At 54.1% G+C, this 19,182-nt stretch overlaps 4 protein-coding genes across 4 annotated transcripts; 2 read left to right on the top strand and 2 right to left on the bottom strand.

The window, feature by feature from the left end:
- Window positions 1-7,713: 7,713 nt before the first annotated feature.
- CGGC5_v013746 (uncharacterized protein) lies at window positions 7,714-10,404 on the top strand (the record flags this gene model as incomplete). The annotated part of the gene is made up of 4 exons (XM_032023408.2): window positions 7,714-8,442; window positions 8,496-9,214; window positions 9,264-9,772; window positions 9,824-10,404. The coding sequence occupies 4 exons, from the start codon at window positions 7,714-7,716 to the stop codon at window positions 10,402-10,404; spliced, it is 2,538 nt and encodes an 845-aa protein (XP_031879793.2).
- Window positions 10,405-10,703: 299 nt separating this feature from the next.
- CGGC5_v013745 (uncharacterized protein) lies at window positions 10,704-12,647 on the bottom strand (the record flags this gene model as incomplete). Its single annotated transcript, XM_032023409.1, has 2 exons — window positions 10,704-12,415; window positions 12,470-12,647. 2 exons carry the CDS (start codon window positions 12,645-12,647, stop codon window positions 10,704-10,706), a joined length of 1,890 nt encoding a protein of 629 aa, XP_031879792.1.
- Window positions 12,648-13,266: 619 nt separating this feature from the next.
- On the top strand, window positions 13,267-15,969 carry prp40 (Pre-mRNA-processing protein prp40; the record flags this gene model as incomplete). The annotated part of the gene is made up of 6 exons (XM_032023410.1): window positions 13,267-13,410; window positions 13,461-13,609; window positions 13,658-14,732; window positions 14,786-14,902; window positions 14,954-15,721; window positions 15,784-15,969. The coding sequence occupies 6 exons, from the start codon at window positions 13,267-13,269 to the stop codon at window positions 15,967-15,969; spliced, it is 2,439 nt and encodes an 812-aa protein (XP_031879791.1).
- A 787-nt stretch (window positions 15,970-16,756) lies between these two features.
- Window positions 16,757-18,692, bottom strand: RLI1 (Translation initiation factor RLI1; the record flags this gene model as incomplete). The annotated part of the gene is made up of 3 exons (XM_032023411.1): window positions 16,757-16,789; window positions 16,846-18,176; window positions 18,233-18,692. 3 exons carry the CDS (start codon window positions 18,690-18,692, stop codon window positions 16,757-16,759), a joined length of 1,824 nt encoding a protein of 607 aa, XP_031879790.1.
- Window positions 18,693-19,182: the final 490 nt, after the last annotated feature.

Below are 19,182 nucleotides of genomic sequence, written 5' to 3'. Positions count from 1 at the left end.
GCGGATTGGCTGGTTTTGTGCCGTTGGAACTGGCTTGCAGCGAATTTTCTTTTGCAAAATGTCTCACCAGTACCTGCTTTTCGATCTGCGCTCACGAGAAGACGAACGCCATGGACTTGTCGAGCTGGGAGAAACAAGTCTGCTGAAACTATCGCACACTAGCACACACATACGCTGCTGAAGATGGGGGAGAAGGGACAGGTGATCAGTTCGTTAAAACGATTCAACGTCGAAGGAAGACGCCACCGAGCACATCGGAGAGATGGACCAAGCCACAATTGGAGCCGGCCAGCGGTAACCGGTGCGCTACACGACACTAGAAGCGGTAGGAGCCCCTCACCACGAAAGCCTTGGGTACGGTGAACGGTGAGCGTTAAAGACATGGCTCCCTAGGTACCTACCTAGGCGGGTGCGTGCGCACTGATCAGCGTCCGCTCAAGGTCACCGTTGGAAGACAACTTCTGTCACCTAGGTTGTTCGGCCGAAACCTCGTCGATGGATTCACTCTCAGTCGAGGTTCCATGAGATATCATGAGAGCCTACGGGCCGTCCTCCCTTCAGCTCAAGTCTGGCCAGACCGAAGCCGGTCCTCGTACTTGCCTGCCGGTTTAGTTTGGTCCTTCAGAGCCTTGCTGAGTTGCCTCACAGCAGACCAGACACCGGCCAACAGGAGGGTTTCGAGTACATGGCAATCCACCATCACGACTGGTCGATTTGGCGCCTGGTGTCACCTCGCCCACGCTAGCCAAGGGATTTTCCCCTCCTCCCGCGACAAGGCCGTTTACGGATAACCTCCTTGCCTCAATCAGCCCTGGACAATTATCGATAAACCAAACGCGCCATCGATAGTAAGTGCCCTGCCCCTCCCTCATTCCTGGCGACCCCCCTCTGGCCGTCAAGTTTCACCCAGAGGACCTGACATCCATCAACATGTCCCTCACTACCCCTCCCGCGCGCGCGGCGAGCTCCATGCTGGGCCTTCCTGCCTGGGACCAGTGCAAATCCTTCTGTGCGCTGTAACGATAGCGGCGCATCGGATCACCACCACCCGAGCAAACGAATGCTACCCGGCCATGGCAGCCAAATCCACTCGGAACTCCTGAGCTCTTCATACGCAGTGGACTTGTGCATATGTCAGATGTCCGCCCGCGCCGTCAGGTACACTCCAAATACCTAATTACCATGGGGACCCTACGTTGAAACCGGTGTCCACCTCCAGCCGAGCGAGTGAGTATTCATAGTGAGGCACTTGCAAATTTGTTGTGTTGCGGCAGAGTGCGGAGATCCCGTTGTCAGTCCCATCGTAAATAGCCCCCAATACCTGGTCCGTCGCTGTCGTCACATCATGGCTCACCCATGCTCGGATCGACGCTCCTCGCTTGATTGATTGTTCTGTTCTCTGCCCTGTGGACCCCGTGCCGACTTCGTGTTCACCGATCCACAGACACGTCGTGAAAGAATCGCTCTCGGGCTGTCAAGTACTGGGAACGGCCCCGTTGCTTGCTGCCTCTTCTAGCGGCTTTTCTGAAGCCATCTGCTGACCATTTTGCGGCTTGGGCAAGTGGAGGGTCAGACTCATGGTGTGCAGTAACTCCAATTCACCGCTCTTTCACCGGGAATCGATTCGCTGTCATCGTCACAGGCTCCGTCTGGCTTCCTCGCTCCCTGCATTAGGTTCCCCTCGTTCGGCCATCATTATCATCCATGGTCCAGCCCGGCAAAGAGGATGCGCACTGCAAGTTACTGCAAGGCACCGAGCAGTCACCTTTTTTTTTTTTTCCTGCTGACGACAGTGCCAGCAAGACTATTTCGTGACAATTGTGAGGCCTGGAGTCACCCCTCTCCATGCGCACGCAACGCAATGACTTGCAGCACATGCAGACGCGCAGGGGTAGAGTGCATGGCGAACGGCGTCCGCTCCCCCAGCGGCGTCCATTATGCTTTGCATCAATACTCCTTACAGATCGACATATACCTCGTGCTCTTGAACCAACACATATACCGGTTGTTTGAATTCTAATAGATGAGGTATCTTCTTCCTTACTTCGCCGCCTTGTATCACAAACGTGGATGCTGTTAGTTCAACAGTGCCCTTCACCGCCTCATCATCTGTGCTCATGGCGCTTTCTACGACAATGACCGCAACCCGTCGACAGAACTGAAGCCAGCAACGACAACGGCGTGGCCCACGGACAGGCAGGCGCACGTTCAATCGCGTCGAACCAAACTACGGGCTACCGCCAGCTACCGCCGGGATGGTAGCGAGACCGGTGTTTCTAATCTGGCCACCGGCTGGAACTCGAACATTGCTTGCTTCTAGCTCCCGGCCGGTCGTACTCAAGCAGTGGCTTGCTCTGACAGCGCACATCACACTACCTGCTATTTTTGATCAAAAATTCGCTCGTGCACCCGTGTTGATTTCCATAGCCAGATCTGTCGCTATCTTCCGTGCTCACCGTCTGCTGTGAACCACAAAAGGCTCGACCTCGACCGTGCACTCCGCGATCGAACGGAACGGCCAATGCGACCCGTTGATTCGCCGGGGAGGTGCCCTTACCGCCGGTGAGAAGTCTTTGTCTCGGTACGGAAGCTCTCCACGTGTCTCTCCGACTTTCAACCAACATCCCGGGCAGGCTAAGGCGCGGGCGTTTGCGAAGGGCAGGCGATCTAACGCAGATGGGTCCCATGAGATGCGTTGTCTCAGTGCGACTTATGTGCGCAACGACGAGCGACAAAGTGAGGGCATCATGACTCGAACTGCCCTGGATTTAGAAATGATGTGTTGTTCCTGCATATGACTCGGATCGCCAAGTAGGACGGGATACTCCTGGCTCTTTGTCTTTTTTTCTCTTTCTTTCGCAAAGCCAGGAACAAGGTTGTGATGTGGGGAACATCGGATGCTTGTAGATGGTAGAGTGGAATTCAAAACGCGGGCTGGAAAGATGTCATCTGGACTAGCCTTTCCGTGTTTCTGGCAAGTAAGTGGCTGGCTTGACCAAACCTCCGCGGTATCCAAACCAATTTTTTCCGGATGTCACATTGTCAACAGGCGATGACACCTATAATGGAATCTCATATTTGGCTGCACACTTAATACGGCGTCTTAATGTTTGATATTTGCCATCGCAACAGACAAAGCTACCGAACCGGCGGCACCTACGTCTGAGAGTTCACCCTCATTCTATCCAGATCTCGGGTGTAGTCCAAGCCGATCACCGGCTCTTGGAGGCATCGTGAACTTTTGTCCCGATTTCAGTCAATCCGCAGAGCGCACGGCAGTTGAAGGTTGATGATCTCAAGCCAAACTGTCCATGTTTGAATGTGGATCAATGCAGTGATACTCATATGCCACGTTTCGTACCGGGCTCGGGGCGGAAAATCACCAGAGGAATCTGACGTCAACTCTTTCACCCTCCCAAGCACACGAGCTCATGGAAGAAATTCGCTTTCCTCGTATCAAATGCCAGAATCACAGTTGCGGAAACCACGCTCCGCAATGGGTGCCTCGGAAGCCTGTCATGTGTATGACTATATCATGAGGTATCGCGGAGCTCGCCGTTGATTCCCGAAGATGAGAAAAGTGTCTTCGATGTCGGGAAAAAAAAGAAATGACTCGATACTGTGATGATCGCGCCTGGTAATGTTTTGATCTACGAAGAAGGAAAAACACAAGAACCCTACAGACCCAACTTGCCCGGGATGCAAGTGTCCGAGGTGTGGCCAATGGCGAGTTCTCGCGGACGCCCGTTATGAATCAAGATGTCAGCAACATTCTCGACGGCAGCTTGAGCGAACGGTAAAGGGGAGTGTTGCCGGCGGGTCGGCCCCGCGGCTTTCCTGCTCCCAGGCTTGCTCGATCCCTGGTTGCGCCCAAGATATTTCCGAGCAAACAAATCGTCGAGTTCGTCCATATGTCGTTTTGGTGGACGAAACCAGATGGCTAAGCTTCCAATCCACCTTCTCGTTTTCGTTAAGTTTATTGACGGGAGCCAAAGATCCCGCCTCCATGCTGCTGTTGACTTTTGTTTTTGTTCCTCCCCAACTTAGCACTCAGCTACGTCGTCCGTCCGAGAAAATCCCTGCTACGGAATCGTCCACACAATGATCCCTCGCTGACTCTTTTGCGCCTGGGCCACCGCCCAAACGTGAAATCAATGCTTTGTGAACTTCAGCCAAAGCCGCTTGCTTTTTTTGGCTCCGCAAAGTAAAGACGACGTCTGGTTCAACTTGACAGTTCGAAACAGTGGTCTCGCCGTGCCATCCTTCTTTGGCGTTTCATATCCAGCGGCGCAGCTCCTCACTGTGGTGGTCTGCTTAGGCGTGTCGTCCTGTCGTCTCAAGATTTTCCTCGATCTGCGAGTGCAAAAAGACCTTGCACAGCTGACGATGCGGTGATGGCTGCGCCCAAAGAGGATCGGCTAGTCAACGGCTGAAGATCCGGGGCCGACATATGACGTCTCATGGGCGTCTAAATGTCACCGCCTCGGCTTGTCTGCTATCGACTGCCGACGTTTCCAGGGTTTAGATTGCGTTTTTGATCACATGGCTATTCCAACAGCATCCATCAGTCCAGCTCAAATTGACCTGTTGAGCAGTGACAATCCCTTTGATATGCTTGTCATGAACGATAAGATTGTGCACATATTGCTCTACGGCAACTGAACGGGTTATGATGGATAATCTCTGGAACATGTGTAAGGAACACCCCGCCACTCATGATTACTGTGATTTATGCAAAGAGGAGGCCGTCGCGGACGGGAGCCATGGTGGAATGGCTCGGGCGAAAAAGAGACAAAGGGCATCCCCGCCCATCTGAGGAGGGGAAAGAACCGGAACGTGTAGACAAGTTCGGAGACATGACTATAATAGAAGGAACTTTATTACATCTCAAGGCAGAACCAAGCTGACCTGTTCTATCAGGCATGCGTTTCCTGGCAACGTATATACATGCCTGTCTCGTAGAGGCGTCAGAGCCCGCAAATCTAAGATCACAACACGTCTGCGAAAACCTTGAAGAAGCCCGAGATTTGAGACACAACAAGGCGTGTTCTCGAACAGTCAAACCTGGAGAGGCGAATGATGAGGTGATTCATAAAACGGTGGCGAGCGCTGGGGATGCCGACGACGAAGCATGGGGAAAAGGCGTATGAAACCTTCCCACTTCTCTTCGTAAGATGCGATGAAAAGACAACAATCTTGGAACTATCATGTCGCCATTATACTACAGTATGCCCTAGGGAGCAGTAAATCTTCAAACTATCGAGGGCACTACCAGCTCGCCATCAGCAGGGGGGGAAAGTCACCGGCTCCGAGTCCAAGGCCCAGATGACCCGGCCGAAAGTGGGATACTCTGCCCCTTGCCATTTAAAGTACCCGTCGTCAAAGCATCGTGTCATAGTGGCTGCGAGAGCCTATTCCTGTCTTTCTGCATGCATATGCATCATGTGTGAGCGGCGGAGGTTGGGGAAGAACAGACCATGTGAGAATAGGAAGGGGCTCGAGCTTTACATTTCTGCACGATCCAGTTCTCTTTTTTGCGAAGATGTTTTGCCCTCGAGACAGGTATGAGGGGGGAAAACACCGTGTTTGTTCAACCATCGGTATGGGTCTTGGTCGTTTCACCTGTCCATGAGATGAGGAAGGTCCAAGATGTGGATTCCGGTTTGACAGATACAAAGCTCCAAACGCCGAGAAAAATAGATTGACGGGTTGATGGGAAATCTCGGGCGGGCACCTCATCCCGAGCAGAGTGTTTTAGGGCTGGACCGGGGGCGTCGTGATGGCTGTGCGGGCTGGGATGCAGGCGAATGTGGACAGAGAGAGAGGCACACACACGACTATCCAAGTCAATTGCCTAGGCTGTTAAACGGGATATGTTTCTCGGGATGATTGATATACCGACCTAAAGCTTTGCCCCCGCCCCTGGGTACTGATTCAGCTGTCTGAGATGCGTGGGCTGTGTTAGTCAGAAGATGGTTACGGATGTCGTGTCACAGGTCCGGCGATGCGTCGGCTCTATCGGCCCCGAGCCGAGGGATAGAATGAATCATTGACGTGTCGGAAGCCGGTTGAGTTTTGGTGATGGATCATTGCGAGTCTTGCAAGCGCGACAGGTGTCACTCAGCCAAGGCCATGTGAAGTTGGACAACTAGCTCTGCTGGCATCCTTCAACGCCAGGCCGGCTAAGGCTGATGAGCATCAAGTAGGAATCTTTCGGCGGGCTCAACCGCCACAGCCTTATGGATATCGCGCCAAGTCGTCCAAGAAGACCGTGTAAACAAGGAGTGTTCGGCTGCTGGAACCGACGGAGGTGTGCCGAATGAGCGATTCATGCGGCGAGCCCCTCTTCACGTCCCTAGACGGAGGAAGCGAAGTTTGATGAGGAAGCAGAGGATGAGGAAGTAATTCGCGTCGCCCGGATGCAGTGTAATACCGGGAACACAATGAACAGACTGTCCCGCACAAGTACAGAGACCCATCTGCTCTGGAAGAGAAAAATTGGTTAACCGGTTGGCAAGATGTCCCCCTTAGAGACGTATCAGCGGCTAAACTGAAAAGAACAGATACTACACTTGATCTTAGCCTGAGGCTAAAGAGCTGGTGAAGAAGAAAAGAAGAATTCCGGAAGATGAGAGGGATAAGTCACAGTCTTAGATATATTTGGGACAGGGACAGTTGAGGCCAAATCATGAGCGTTCTTGAGGCCAATCTATTATGCAGCCAAGTACTGAGGCCAAATTGAAGGCAAACCCGAACCAAATATGGAGCTTTAAAGAGGCATTGAGAGCGCATAATTCAGACTATAAAGATTGAAAGTAGCTGCGACTTATGCGATCAAGGTATCAAGGTAATTGCGGCTCCAGAGATGCCCAAGTGTGTTTGGGATTCTCTGTAAACTGAGAATGGGCCAATGCGTGACTTGAAAACATGTAGCTATTTAAAAAGCATATCATGCGAGAGGTGTCCAAGATCTAGAACCTACGACCGTCCGGCATCAAGAACTGGCCTTTGCCATTGCTGTATGTGGAATACAGGCACATCGTGAAGTCGTCGTCGTCGTTGTTAGTGTTGATGACGAGGTGGGATTCTTCGTGCCCCTCCATTTTAGCCCTGGCCGCTTCCCGCGCTCCACACGGGCAACAAACGCGCTGGAGATGCACTGTAATTAATACCTTACCGTGCGACGCGTGACGCCACACACACATTCCCGCCCGGGGCTGGCGCAATCAATTTCTCTGTGCTTGTCCGTCCGCCCCATGTCATTCTCGTAAGGTACACAATTAATCTGCGCGCGCTGCAAATTCACTTACTCCACGATCCGTCAGGCGTACAGAACTCTGCTTAAGTTCAATGTCTTTTTAAAGAGCACTTTTTCAAAAGTTTATTATCTCAATACCTCTTCCATGAATTCATGTCTTCCTCCAAGCTGTTCCCGCCCTCAGACGCGTCGCGTCAAAGATCGGGAATCCTCACACCCATTTCCGATGGCTCTTTGAACTCCAAGCATGGAACCACGCCGCAGCCCAAGCCAAGTGTGCAGAGGAAGCGTAGTGCCTCTCATGCAATGGGCGACTTGCTCAAGGCCACCATTGCTATAAAGGCAAGTTGCAGTCTGCGTGGGTTGCGTATCGTCGCGTCGTGTAAATGGCTGACTGTCGCGTGTAGGCGCACCCGTCGAGCATGACGTCGAAGCCATGTACCTTGCAACCGCTTATGCTGCTCCCTCGCGAATATCTCCCTCTATCATGCCTCAACTTTAGCGCACCCCATGGCGAATTGCCTCCCAGCCAATTTTACGAGTCACATATCGAGATCCTTGACCTCGAAGACCGAGTCGCCGACAGACCGAGCCTCCTGATTGCACGAAACGATGCATCTAAAGCCCTCTACGCGATTGAACGCGCTGCCACCGCTGGAAATGCGCTGTACGCGATTTTCAAGCTCAGTTCACGGGCGGACCTATTGGCGCTGGCCGAGAACGCAACTGTAACAGGAAAACACATCGCGCACATGCGGCAGGCAGAGGAGGCGCGGCAGACCCAGTTGCTCCAGGCACAACATGAGCTGCCGACTACGACTCCCGGGATACACAAAGGGCATAAAGAGAAGAGGATGGCGATCGAGGCGCTGCAGTCAATTGTGCGCAAGAGAGGCCGCTCGCAGTCCGTGTCGACCTTTGACGAAGCTACGAGGGCGGAGAAGAGGACCAGGTCCGATGATGACAATGCCTCGCGGCCGCAGACGCCCAGCGTTCTGAACCCAAGCATGAATCCAGTCCAGATGGTGGAGACGAAGCCGGAGCCTGCCGAGTGGATTGGGACACACCTGGACGCAGTCGAAGCGATCCCGCAGCCGGTTAGGGAGCTCAACACCGCGCAGACGGCCGGCGAGATCATGGAGAACGTCAGGACGCAATACATGGAAGCACTTTACAAGTCGATGGTAGGCGAAGTCCTTGGACGCCACTCGACGGATACATTGCTGACCTGCCACAGGGATCTCTGGCGTATTTTGCAAAGGGGCCGTTATCTCGAGCGCGTGCCGCATTCCATCTCGACTGCGACGGTACCATGAATATGAACGACCTCATAGACTTTCTCAAGAGTCTGGTCATGACTACGGTTCAAATTGACAAGAAGTACCGTGAGACAGTACCTGAAATAATTTCCAAGATGAAGACCCACGTCGACAGCTCTGATGAAGGAGGCAAGTCCAAGAAAAGAAGAACCAAAAAGATGAAACTGGGTAAAGACGGCATGTACCCTGGCGAGGATGACCACGTCCGCAAGTGGTGGGACTCGAGCAAACCGGAGCATCAAAACGACGATGCAACCATTACTCCGGCTCAGATCAAGTCTCATGTTTCCCTTCTCAGGACCCGTGAGACACAGCTGCAAATGATCCTTATTCTTGAGATCCTTGCCTTGGAACCGCTGCGAGCAGCTGACGGAGAGGGAGAGAGTCAGTTACCAGGCTTGCCGATGGAGGAGGCTGAGAACGCTCCTGAGGCGCAGCCCAAGAAGCGCAGCAAGCATAACTTCCCCGTGCTGGCCGATGTTCACGCCGACCGCTTGTGCATCTGGCAGTCGACAGCCTCTGATGAGACGAGACTTCTTGAGGATTCTCAGGTGTCTGTGGCTGCTGACGGCGCACCGGCTCAGAAGGCGTCCGCTGACCCGTTAAAGGACTTCTGCACCGATATCATTATGCCCTTGTAAGTCCTCGTGGAACAGCATCACCGATTTCTATGCTAACGCCCGTAGCTTCGCGGCCCGACTGCCTGGTATTTGTGACTCGATCAATCGCAAGCTTGGTGGCCCCATCATCATAGCTCCACCAAAACCCAAGACAAAGCCCTCATCCAGCAAGTCAGATGCGAAGCCTGGTGCAGCTGCGAAGCGGCCAACTCTGAAGGCTGCGTCAAAGAATATCGAGAAGGCCTTGTTCAAAGAACAGTCTCGTCGTAGCGTTTCCAGGGGCCCTAGCAATGCGATTGCGTTATTGAGATCCGCAACCGCAGCCAATCTCCCGGGGCTCAAGCGCGAGAATAGCGACATTGATCGACGGCCCTCAGTCGAAAGGATTGGCCTACTTTCTAGGAGTAACAGCTTGACCGCCTTGGATGATGCCAAGGCGCAAAAGAAGGCTATGGTGGAGGCCGAGCTCAAGGATGCCATCACAGCTCTCAGAAAGCCCAACCGTGAGCTAGCGGGCAAGGCCATAGTGGAGGACGCAGAGAAACGAACCTCGGGTGGTTTGTCTTCGATTAAGAGTACGCTCTGTCCTCTACTAGCTGATTCTCTACACTGCTGACTCTTCTCAGAATCCAAGAAACCGACAAGACATCCTCTATTTGATACAGTTCAGGTGAAGGTTACACCAGCGAATTACCGCTTCCGAGATGCCTTGGCGGAAGCGAAAAATGCTAGTAATATGTCGATACCGATGTCGAGCATTCCCCCCTCTAGCGCGTCGAGAATTCCCTCGACTGGGCCGCGAAGAGGTCATATCAATGTTTTGGGCAGCACACCGTCTTCGGCTATTCAGGCCACACCAGTCAAGCGTGGTGGCATATTTGCAGGACCTTCGCGTGATGATGAGTACGCCATTCCGCCCTCATCGCCGCTGATGATGAGGAAGCCTGCGAGGTCTCAACATTTGAGCGTGCCCGCCAGTGTGATTCGTGAGCGGCCTGATCCAGTACGATCGCAGTCGCCGGACGTTGGCCTGCCGGCGACGCCATGCAAACAAAAAACCAGAGATGTAATAGGCGATGAGGTGGCGGCGACTCCAATGGCCAATGCAGCGACGACTATCCCGCCACCATCGCCGCCGCCGCAAGAGAAGCCGAAGTCGATATACGAAAGACTAGGGTGGGATGATGATTTTGACGACTTGTTATGATTTGCATTTGCATTTGCATTCCTAGGCGTGTATGAAATTATCAGGCAAACAGATACCAAGTGGGTTTGAAACTTTTTGCCGGGTCGTGGACGGAATGGGAAAGAAAGATGGATCGGATCAGCTTGACGAACAAACATGACATACCATAGCATCACTTGGAGCCAAGGATTTTGCATTCGGGTAGCATTGCATTGCATTTCCCCCGAGAGGATGGCACGTAGCAATCATCGGGGTTAGATTAGGGTTAAAAGGAAAACGGATTCGCTGCTCTCAATCGAAAATGCCCGTTCCTCGTCTGGTTATACCGTCTTTTGTTCCTCCGGTCGCTTCTCTACGAACATGATGGGCAGGTCTCTCACGTCTACGTGCTCTTGAGACCCAAGGTCAATGACCCTGACGGCTTCAATGCCCACGATGCCCTCCTTCAGGGGTAAGAACTTGATCTCCACGACGTGGCATGCGCCAGGAGCGAGAGGGCCAACACGAGAGTCGGCGGTCAGGCAAACAACCTCTGTCGATTCGACGACGGAGTTCCGCTGCATCGCGTGAAGTACGTTCTCGTCAAGCACCGCGTCGGCGAGCTCCTTGGCATCGGATGCCGTCTTGCCCCGACCGCTGGTTGAGGGCGGGCGCATGAGTCGTACCTCGTTGCGTCTGCGCTTCGGGATCGCGACGAGCGCCAGCTTGCGTGGAGGGGCCGCCGGGACGTTGGCCTTCTCTGCGCTACGGTTTACAACGAAGACCGTCCATGAGAAGACCTCGCCAGTGTAAATGGGACCTTCAGGACCGCAAAAGGTCATGGTGATGCCCAGCTCCGGCAGAGGTGCTTCGATTGAGCGTGTCGCTGCTTCGAGAGACGGAAGGGAGTCGGGTCTGCTGACTGCCGGTGCAACCAGGGACTGCGCCGCCTCTATTCCGTTGATGGAGAGCTGGGAAGGCCGGTGTGAACGCTGGATGGGCTGCATCGGTTGCATTGCCGCGTTGAAGCCTGGGTTAACGGGGAGGGTGAAATCGAGGGTTGTGGACCACTTCATGGTTAGGCGGGGAGTACAGAGGCCAGGTTGTCTCTGGACGATGGCCTCAATGTGGATATCGAGATCGCGGCTTGGGTTCTTGGATGACGGAAGATCGAGCTGCTGTGGTGGCGAGAGGCGGTAGAGGAAGGTCACATGGTCGTGTGGCACGCAAGACATGGGAAGAGAAAGACCAGAGGTGTCTGAAGCATTGAGGTCCTCGACCATGCCGCCATCTGCGACCGAGAGGCGAATGCTTGTCAGCTCGACGGGGCAGTCGAAGTAAGATGTGAAGTCAACTTCGAGGAGGGCAATGAGTGCTGGAGAAGTGGGCATTGTGTTTGGACGGGAGAATCGCACGCGAGTATGAACTGCCGGGAAGATGCGCACACGAATGCTGTTGAGGGCGCGAAGGGGTCGCGTCTGGTCCTTGGGCTGAGTGACTGGGGCAACTCGGGAGACGCGCAGGGCTGAAAGTCGTGGAACGACGCCGCCCAAGCCCGGATCACTGCTGAATGGTTCCAGGAGATTGAGACCCGAAGGTACTCCGGACTGAAGATACGCACCGCCATTCTTGCGGCCTGCTGTGCGTTCCGGCGTGGAGGTCCCCGACGCGGCTGCCGAGGCGGGCTTGAGGCCGGCGGAGGCGCTGAACACCGCAAAGGGGCCCTGAAGGCGGATACGAGGGCGAGCTAGGAAGACAGGGAGCTTCCAGACGGCGTAGATATACAACGGCCTGTTTCTGGCCTCTGCTTTGTTATCGGTCTCGGTCTCGTTCTCGCTTCCCTCGTCAGGTTCATCAACGACGATGAACGGATCCGAAGTGTCCTCGATTGTGCCTTGGAAGATGATGTCTGTCGACGGGTGGTCCCGATCTGCGGCGTGACTGTTGACGATTTGGGTTTCGAGTGAGATGGCTAGCCGATTGAAGTGAGATCGCAATGTCTTTTCGTCGACAAGAGGTGCCCTAAGCACGAGAAGCACATCGACCGTTTCGTCTTGAACAAGTTATTATTCCAAGTCCTTTGCAATTTGTAAAAAGAGAAACACACCGAAGAAGAGATTTTCCCTTCGCTCAATGGAGTCAAATAGAGCTTGGGTGTCGTCAACGTCCTTGAAAGCTTCCTCCAGATTCAAATTGGTTGCCTTAGGAATGATGTATGTGAGAAAGGCGTTTTCGATGAATTCTTCCACCTCGGGAGGCTCTCGCCTGTGTTCATTCGTAGCCATGCCGGGCTACCTTATGTGCTGTGAGACGTAGCTTCTCATGCTCAATCGTGGAATGTTGGTGAGGGTCAGTTTCACAACTGTGTCCGCATAAAGAGGTATAGGAGACGCCCGGACAGGCTGCTTAGTCAAGCTCAGGTGTTGAACGGCAGTAGCTTCACGATTTACTTCTTACGATTAGAAGAGAGACAGTCGGTTGAGTTGTTGCCTCGCAAGTATCGTTGCAGTGCGGCAAAGGGTCTCGGTGAAAGCTCCGATGTATCGAGGTGAGGTCGTGGTGTTGGCAGCCGGTCTCATTGAGAGCGTTGATTGGCTCTGAATGGGATTGGAGGTCCCCTGTTTGGCTTACCTCAGCGGGGACACGGACATGCTGGACGGGCAGTGGATCCCTCACCCTCCAAGCTACCCCAGTCCGTGCCCCGAACCAAATTGCGCATTCCGTGCATTCGCAAATTGTTCGCAGCCTTTTCTCGCGTACCTGCCGCGTGACGACCTGCTTGATCTTCTCCTCGAGACGCTAGCCAGATCATCTCCAAACCCATTCCTTCATCAAAATCGACACAAGTAACTGTCGAGCTTCGCACCGATCTTGTACGGATCAGCCACGGACGATAATTTCGCCATGAACGGCTCCGGTAGCCCGTACGGCCAGCCGCCCGCGGCTTGGCAGGAGCATCGCACGCCTGACGGCAGAGCCTACTATTACAACCCCGCGACGAAGGTCACGCAATGGACCAAACCCGAGGACATGATGACGTCTGCTGAGGTATTAGAATTGACCTGCGACACGTGTGACTATCGCTAATTGATCTACAGAGAGCGCTTGCCAATCAGCCGTGGAAGGAGTATACTGCCGAAGGCGGTCGCAAGTACTGGTACAACACCGAGACGAAGACGAGCTCATGGGAGATGCCCGAGGCGTATAAGGCCGCTTTGGGAGCTACCAATGGTCCGGCCATATCTGCGTACGCAAATTAACCACCCCCATGCACGTCGCTAGCTAACAAGCGCAGGCCCACGAATGATCGAGGTTACGACCGAGGAGGACCTTGTGGTGGGTACTCCAACTCCGGATATGACTCTTACCGTGGCGACCATCGCGATCGCGACCGTGATCGTGAAACATTCCCCGAATCGCGCCAGTTGACGTATGGAAACGACACAAACGCAAAGGCGTTCGTTCCCGCCAGCAATGAGCCCGAATTTGCTACGCAGGAGGAAGCCGAAGCTGCTTTCACTAAGCTGCTGAAGCGTAGTGGTGTACAATCCGACTGGACATGGGAGCAGACGCTGCGAGCCATTGCGAAGGACCCTCAGTATCGGGCGATAAAGGATCCGAAGGATCGCAAGGCAGCGTTCGAGAAGTACTGCGATGACATGATCGTCCAAGACAAGGAGCGCGCAAAGGAGAGACTGACGAAGCTTCGTACTGACTTCGAGACCATGCTTAAGCGTCATCCCGAGATCAAGCACTACACCCGGTGGAAGACGGCACGACCCATGATCGAAGGCGAGACCATTTTCCGGTCTACCAATAACGAATCCGAGCGCCGTCAGCTCTTCGAGGAGTACATCATCGAACTCAAGAAGGCGCACACGGAGAACCAGGCCGCCATGCGCAAGACCGCTATGGACGGCTTGATTGATTTGCTGCCAAAGCTCAACCTGGAGCCTTACACACGCTGGTCGGACGCCCAAGGGCTTATTTCATCCACGGCACCTTTCCAAAATGATGAGAAGTACATGACCCTGAGCAAGTTTGACATCCTGATTGCATTCCAAAACCACATGAAGGCTTTGGAACGTGCTTTCAACGACTCTAAGCAGGAGCAGAAGAACAAGAAGTTCCGTAAAGAGCGCAAGGCTCGTGACGCCTTCCTTTCGCTCCTTAATGAGCTCAGGAGAGACGGCAAGATCAATGCCGGCACAAAGTGGCGCCTGATTCACCCCCTCATTGAGAACGACGATCGCTACAAGAACATGGCCGGCCAGGGCGGCTCTACACCCCAGGAACTATTTTGGGACCTCGTTGAAGAGGAGGAAAAAGCCATCCGCGGTGCCAAGAATGACGTGGGGGATGTCCTTGAAGTACGTTGCCCGTGTCTTCCGTTTTTGTGTGCGGCCCACTAACCCTTTCACAGGATGAGCAGTTTGATGTCACCCCCAAGACTACTTTTGAGGAGTTCCACGCCGTTATCAAGAAGAATCGACGAACTGCTAACATTGATCGTGAAACGCTTATGGTTATTTTCGAACGGGTAAGGCTGTCTCAACTCAATCGTTTATCGCCGCAGCTGATGTTTGTGCAGATCAAGGAGAGACGGTCCTCCAAGCGTTCCGAGGAGGAGCGCCAATCCGAGCGACAACAGCGGAGAGCGGCCGATGATCTCCGGGCATACTTTAAACGTATGGATCCCCCCATCACATTGGATGACACGTACGAGAAGGTCAAATCTCGCCTTGCGGATATCCCTGCCTACCTGGCAGTCACCTCGGAAGAGGCGCGCATCTCAGCCTTTGACAGGCACATGAAACGACTCCGTGAGAAGGAGGAAGAGGCTGATCGCGACCGCCGCCGGCGCCGTGGCCGCGACTCTAGCGAACGCGATCTGTACCGTGAGAGACCCCGATCTAGAGGTGAGCGATCTCATCGTAGCAGTGGCCGTGCTACTAGGCGAAGTCGTAGCCCAGAGCCAGACGCATACGAGGCGGATAGGCGTAAAGCCATTGCAGAGCGCGAGCGCAACCACCGCAAGTCGACCATGGCCGAGAGCCTTCTTTCGGATCGCGACCGCCGCTTATCGCCACCTCCCCGCCGCGAGAGGGAGCGTGAGCGTGAGCGGGACAGAGATCGCGAGCGCGACCGAGACCGCGACTATGACCGTCATCGTTCCCGCCGCGATGATGATGGCCACTACGACCGCGAAAGGAGGGACAGGGAAGAGGAGCGCGAGAGACTTTACCGACGACGAATGGGATCGTACGATGAGCTCCCTTATGGGGACGAGCGCCCATCTGGATCTCGGCGTCGCCGCGAGGAAGATGAGGATGACCGTCGCGATTCCAGAGATTCAAAGGTACGTCGCCTGTGTTGGGCAAGCATGTTCTTCCTTGGAACGACTCGCTAACCTTGGTTCAGAGAGTGAGGAGAGAAAGAACACCCCGTGAGCGCACCCCCCAACGTGATACACGCACCAAAAACAGGACTCCGCCCCCGGCCGCAGCTCCCGCTGCTGCGAGCAGCAACGAAGACAAGGGCAAGAATAACAAGGACGACGCTGGGGTCCACTCTGGCTCCGAGGAAGGCGAAATCGAGGAAGATTGAGCCAGTCACGACGAGGGTCGGAGGAGGAATTAACCAGCATGAGAAGTGACTTTCGAGTACGTATCGGAAATCACCAGCCGTCAGTGAGAGCGTGATTACTGCTGCGCCTACAGACACACCTGTTCTTCCCTGCATTTCCCGGCGCGCTGTTCGTCGGGTGGCATTTCTCTTCTGCCGTACGCCCTTCGCGTGTTTCATCCGCTACCACCATCAGGAGTGGGCATTCCCGGCATTTGTTTAGTCTGTATGTATATCTCTTGTTTGACCTAACTGCAGGTGCGCACTTCTCGGATAGTATAAAAAACGTACTTAGCTTTTTTAACAACGGTCTTTTGTTTCCTCTTATTTTGCTACGTGATATATATCTTGCCATGTTCTATATATGCACGAGTCTTGCCACAGCACATTGCTGATGACAAGACTGACGGCAGTCATCCTGCTTGATCCATTGTCCCTCAATCTACAGAGTCTGGGTGTCCCAAATGAATGTGCCGGCCGAGGAAGAAGTGGCTCGGACCCGAATGAGGGATTTCCCTACGCAGCGGGATCAACCCACGTCATTCTCCGTAGGACCAGACAACAGGGGATAGACTGCCGTCGCCGTTGTTAGCCTTCGGCGTCATCGTCCTCGGACGCGCCGGCCTCCTCTAAACCCAAACCGTGATCCTGACCGCCGGAAGCGCGCCTCCCCAGCTGCCGCTTATGCCCCTTTTGAACGCCCTTAACGCCTGTGTCAAAGAATGCATTGTGACGCAGAGGGAAAAAAATATCCTTGTGGATGCCCTCTTTAACTCGTCTTGTCTCCGTCGTCCAGGAAGAACTACATGCGCAGTTAGTAAATGTGGTCGAGCCACGCTCTTTTACGATAAAACTTACGTAGTTGCCACCCAGCTTCTGCTCCTGGTCGAGCTGAGAGTTCAGCTTGTTGATACGGGGACGGTAGTTGGTGGGATCGCGACGGAAGGTGACATCAAGGTTCTTGAGGAAAGTGTTGCAGCCGGTCAGCAAAGACTCGGGCTTGTTCGCATGCGCATCGATACCGGGCTTGCCGTCGAAGACAATGACTCGGTCGGCGAGATAAGTGGCCATGATGAAATCGTGCTCGACGATGAAGGCGGTCTTCTTGGCGTGCATAATGAAACGCTTGATGACACGAGAAGCAATGATACGCTGCTCGGAATCGAGGTAGGCAGAAGGCTCGTCGATGAGGTAGATGTCGGCAGGCATACCCAGAGACAGAACGATGGCGACACGCTGCAATTCACCACCGGACAAGTTCTTGACTTCCTGGTCAATGAAGTCATCCAGCTTCAGGGGCTTGACGACATCGGTCTGGAATTGAGGGGACAGGAAAGCGGCCCTGATCTTCTTGAAGAAGAGCTGACGAACAGTGCCCTCGAATTTGGGAGTGATGGTCTGGGGCTTCATGGAGATCTTCATCTCAGGGACTGAGGCCTTGTTATCGGGCTTGAGTGCGCCCGCAAGCATGCGGCAGAAGGTGGTCTTTCCGGTTCCGTTCTCTCCCATCATGACAATGATCTCAGAGTCAGTGAAGTCGCCAGAGTCGATTTTCAGCTTGAAGTTGCCCAATGTCTTCTCCATCTTGGGATACTTGAAGGCACGGGACTTCTCAGCAGCGAACTCATCGGCAGCCTCGGCCAGCTTGAAGGTCAAGGATTCGTCGCGGAAACGCAGGTTCTCGGTGGGGATGTGGCCGTCGAGGAAGATGTTGATACCTTCGCGCACGGACTGAGGAAGGGTGACGACACCGTAAACAGCAGGACGACCGTACAGAACGCAGATGAAGTCGGAGAGGTAGTCCAGGACAGACAAATCGTGCTCGACGACGATGACGTAGTCGTCGTCACGGAGGAGAGAGCGGATGATACGGGCGGCGGCCAATCTCTGCTTGACATCGAGGTAGGAAGACGGCTCGTCGAACATGTAAACGTCGGCCTTGCGAACACAGACGGTTCCGATGGCAAAACGCTGCAGTTCTCCACCAGACAGGAGGTTGATCTCACGGTCCATAATATGGTTGAGCTCAAGAACGTCGCAAACCTCCTTCTTGTTGTCGAGGGAGCTCTGGGCGTCGATCAAAGCCTTGACGGATTTCTGGGGGCCCTTGACGGCACGGGGAATCTGGTCGACGTATTGCGGCTTGACGACAGCCTTGAGGTCATCCTCCAAGAGCTTGGTGAAGTAGTCTGTAAAAAGGGGTCAGCATGTGATAGGCCAAGTTTCTGGAGCTCGGTTCACGCACTCTGGAGCTCAGAACCACGGAAGTACTTGATGACATCTTCCCAGTCAGGAGGGTTGTCGTAGCGACCCAAGTTGGGCTTAAGTTTGCCGGAGAGAATCTTCAGAGCGGTACTCTTTCCAATACCGTTGGTACCGACGAGACCCAGCACATTTCCTGGTCGGGGCATGGGCAGACGATGAAGCTTGAAGCTGTTGGCGGAATAACGGTGGGTGACCTGGGTCTCGAGGTTCGTGGGCAAGTTGATGATGGTGATGGCGCCGAAGGGGCACTTCTTGGGGCAAATACCACAACCGATGCATAGCGACTCGGACAGGAAGGCGATGCGGGATTCGGGGCTGACTTCGATGCAGAGCTTGCCGGAGCGAACGACAGGGCAAGACTTTTTGCACTCCTGGCGACACTTCTTGGGCTTGCACTTATCGCTGTTGACGATAGCGACACGGGTGAGCTTGTCCGACATGGTGATGATGGTGCCCGACTGGTCGAGGCGGGGTTAACGATGGGAGGGTTGGTGGGGCAGTTTTTTTTCTGCGCGCGAAGGAAATAAAAATAAAAAAAAGAGGAGGGGAGGGCGGGAGCGTAGCGCAGCGAGGCAATGCGAGAGAGTTCGGTCGGTCGAGTTGGGAGGAGACGGGATTAAATTTGCAGGACCGGGCAAAGCGGCGAGGATTGTCGAGGCGTCGCGACCTGGCCTTCTGGAGATGACGGAAGAAAAGAATTTTTGGTGTTGTTGCAAAGTGTCGGAGACGAGAAACACGGTTGCGGCAGCGAAAAGCAGTCGGTCATCCAATTTGTGTGCGCCGTCACTGGTGTGAATCGCCCAATTTTTGGCGGGGCACTTTTCGATACCCTACCTGCCACACTACCCCGCCAGTGAGGGTTCTTGGGTCCTGTCCAAGTAATCGGACACCAAATTTGCGAGAAACAGTACCTTGCGCTACTTTGGAAAC

This window comes from Colletotrichum fructicola, assembly GCF_000319635.2.
Source record: "Colletotrichum fructicola Nara gc5 chromosome Unknown KSG_Nara_v1_contig08, whole genome shotgun sequence".
NCBI lineage: Eukaryota > Fungi > Ascomycota > Sordariomycetes > Glomerellales > Glomerellaceae > Colletotrichum > Colletotrichum fructicola.
This window is presented reverse-complemented; position numbering and strand designations above follow the sequence as displayed.